General features: G+C 43.8%; 1 protein-coding gene across 1 annotated transcript in view; it reads right to left on the reverse strand.

Annotated features, from left to right (window-relative positions):
• Window positions 1–3,302, reverse strand: part of LOC101855885 (coiled-coil domain-containing protein 180) — a gene marked incomplete at its 3' end in the record, with an annotated part of 118,090 nt that overhangs the window by 21,149 nt on the left and 93,639 nt on the right. Inside the window, 3 exon segments of the mRNA XM_013085566.2 lie at window positions 175–355; window positions 1,518–1,611; window positions 2,464–2,545. Coding sequence (XP_012941020.2) covers window positions 175–355; window positions 1,518–1,611; window positions 2,464–2,545 — 357 coding nt within the window.

Here is a 3,302-nt window from a genome sequence, read left to right on the forward strand (position 1 = left end):
TTTGAATACCTTGATAACGGCTCAAAATCATCTTACAATTTTGATAAAGCATTGTTGAACATATGGTTTCTGACGTCAAGGTCTTAGTAACTCAAAACGGCCAAAAATGTCAGACAGAACTTTGTAATTCATGGGTAGCCAAATGTGTTCACAGCAGCAGCTGGTTCCCCTCACCTGGCAGACTTGGTCGCGTTGACAAAGATGACCTCCAGAGCCTCGATGTCGCTGCGGAACTTGTTGGCCAGCTTGTTGTGCTCGTGGGTCATGGCCTTGAACCTGGTGTTAAGGTCACGGAGACTCTGCTCCATGCCGTGGGAGTGACGGTTCACCCGCTCCGCGTGCATCACCAGCTCGGCTGGGGAAATGATGTGAATAAATGGTATACGTTTCACGCCCCTATCAACACCATAAGGTTATTTAAGAGGCGGGACCTCCGACCTTAACGTCCATCTCCAAAAGGACAGAGCCAAATGGGAAATTTGCGTAAAGTGTCTTTCCTAAGGACACGCCGTCGGACCGAGCTGACGCTCAAACCCCGAACCCGCAATCTCACGATTACGAGTCCGGTAGCCTAACTACTAGCTTACCCGAGACCAAAAGCTCTTTCTCCCCTCGACGCCCTAGATGGTACAAGAGGAAAAATAAGTAAAGTATAGTAAGGGACCTCTGAGTTTAAGTCACCTCCATCTCCGAAAGGACCGAGCCAAATAGTAGATTCGTGCGAGGTGCCTTTCCCAAGGACACAACGTAGGACCGAGTTGACGCTCGAACCCCGAACCTGCAATCTCACGATTATGGGTCCGATAGCCTAACCACTAGAACTACCGATGTCAAGCTCGGCAGTAAGGAACAAATAAGAGAAAGATGGAGAAAGAGAGAGAGAGAGAGAGAGAGAGAGAGAGATTCGTGGGTGTTGCACGTGCTGGGTGAGCAAAGCTGGACGGATGGAGGGGGGGGGAGAGGGGGGGAGAGGGTGCTAAAGAACGAATAAGCACGTTGGGCATCAAGAAAATAGTCTCTGAAACGGAATCAGTAAGTCCTTTCTTCAGTCAGAAAGTCAGTTGTCGAGTCAACCTGTCAGTAAGTCATCTAGCCATTCAGTCAGATTGGGAGTACGTCCGTATGTCACATAGTCAGCTGACCAGTCAGTCATGGAGTCAGTCAGTCAGTCAGTCGGTCAGTCAGTCCGTCAGTCAGTCAGTCAGTCAGTCGGTCTCTATGGCAATAATGAAGTCAGTCATCACGTCAGCCTTCGAATCATCTCTGCTTACACACCGTCTTAATTAAATGACATTACAAAACATCAGAAACCTGTACAACTGAGACAATAAAAATGCCAAAATGTATAGATTTACGCCTTTTGTATTCAGGTCATTTCTTTGCCGCGTGTATGAGTGAGTACCCGTGACCTTTGGAACACTACAGCCATTGTAAACAACCAAGACAAACAAACAAGCAACACGCACGTCCAGACATTGTAAAGTACCACGACAAAACAATCAACAACACGCACTCACCAGCTCTCACGTTGTGCACGTCCAGCTCCGCCCGGCGAGGTCGGGGTTGGTGCAGGTGAAGGCGGAGGTCCAGCTCGCTGTTGAGTTCCTCGCACTGCGGACAGTGGACAATGGACAGTGGTCAGACCCAATTGTGAGGCAACGTGGTTAAATCAGGCGTTCGTCAAAATAATGAAATCGAAGAAACTGTCATTTTCCTGGCCTTTGGGCATTTTTTTAAAGTGTTGATTTATTTAAAAGGGATTTATTTTTGGCTTCACATCATGTATGTCAATTTGAAAAAACAGTTTTGTGTAGATTTTACTTTAAAACTTTGATAAAAGGCTCAGAAACTGTTACTGCATGGTATCATCTCAAAAGAAGTTTGTCATTTTTCTAGCTTTTGGTGAAAGGGATACAAATGTATAAAGCTCGAGACATAATTGAAGGAGGTGGAAGTTTCGACTGGTGCCAGAGGTAAAATTAGCAAGAAAATTGCGTTCAAGTTTAGAGACTTCCAAAGTTTGAGTGTCCTTAGAAACTGTAAATTTACATTGTAGTCGAAACTGATTAAAACACATTAATGTGCGCTGCATTTTATTCAGTATCGAGTGCAATGACGATTACTTTAAAGGCATTTCAATAACTTATGACTTCGTCATTCGAATGATTTAAGACAATCGAAGGTCAAAGGGAAGTTGAGCAACAGATAAGTCGATCGAGGATGTTCCCGAGCAAACATCCGCGCCAGGAGAGACAGGCATATTATTGTTTGTCTGTTGTAATACAGTAAGAGCTTTACGGCACTTGCAATACAATACATCCATATACGTGCCAAAGATTAGATGTGTTTTACAAGAAAGTAACATGGAACAAAAAAGAAAGAGAAGAGATACATATGATAGATGTTTGATAGGAAAGAATGAGCTAACCACACCAGAGCCCCCGCCAACCACCAAAGGCTTACCTTGGCGATGACCACACTGTCCGCCCTCTCTACGGCCTGCTCCGCCCACACGTCCACATGCTCGATGAAGTTCTGCCGGATTCTGGGGAGTCGTGAACGGACAGGTGTTGTTAGCAACAAGAAATAAGAAAGTTTAGTTAGAGTAAGCGTTTTACAACACATTATTTACAACTTATAGTGCCGAAGATTAGAGGTGTTAAAAGAAAAAAAAAGGAGATATAAGCACGTCAACGTGCTCGATGAAGTTTTGCCGGATTCTGGGGAGTCGAGAACGGACATGTGTTGTCACTCACAAGAAATAAGATCGTTTATTTAGCGTAAGCGTTTTACAACACAAAATTTACAACTTAGAGTGCCGAAGATTAGAGGCGTTACAAGAAAGAAAAAACACAAAAAAGAAGGAGAGACAAGCACGTCGAAGTGCTCCGTGAATATCCGCCGGATTCTGGGGAGTCGTCAACGGACAAGTGTACTTAGTCACAAGAATCGAGTTAGTTTAGTTTGAGTAAGCGTTTTACAACACAATAATAGAACTTATACTTATAATGCTGAAGATTAGAGGTGTTACAAGAGAGGAACAAACACAAAAAAGAAGGAGAGATAGACACGTTTAAATAAGCTCGATGAAGTCTGCCGGATTCTGGGGAGTCGTCAACGGAAAAGTCTTCTTAGTCTCAAGAAATAAGTAAGTTTAGTTTGAGTAAGCGTTTTACGACACAATAATAGAACTTATACACTTATAGTGCCGAAGATTATAGGTGTTACTAGAAGAAATTGACAAATACATAAAAGAATGAGATATAAGCACGTCAACGTGCTCGATGAAGCTCTGCCGGATT

The sequence above is a fragment of the Aplysia californica genome, unplaced genomic scaffold (assembly GCF_000002075.1).
Source record: "Aplysia californica isolate F4 #8 unplaced genomic scaffold, AplCal3.0 scaffold00387, whole genome shotgun sequence".
In the NCBI taxonomy this organism is placed as follows: domain Eukaryota; kingdom Metazoa; phylum Mollusca; class Gastropoda; order Aplysiida; family Aplysiidae; genus Aplysia; species Aplysia californica.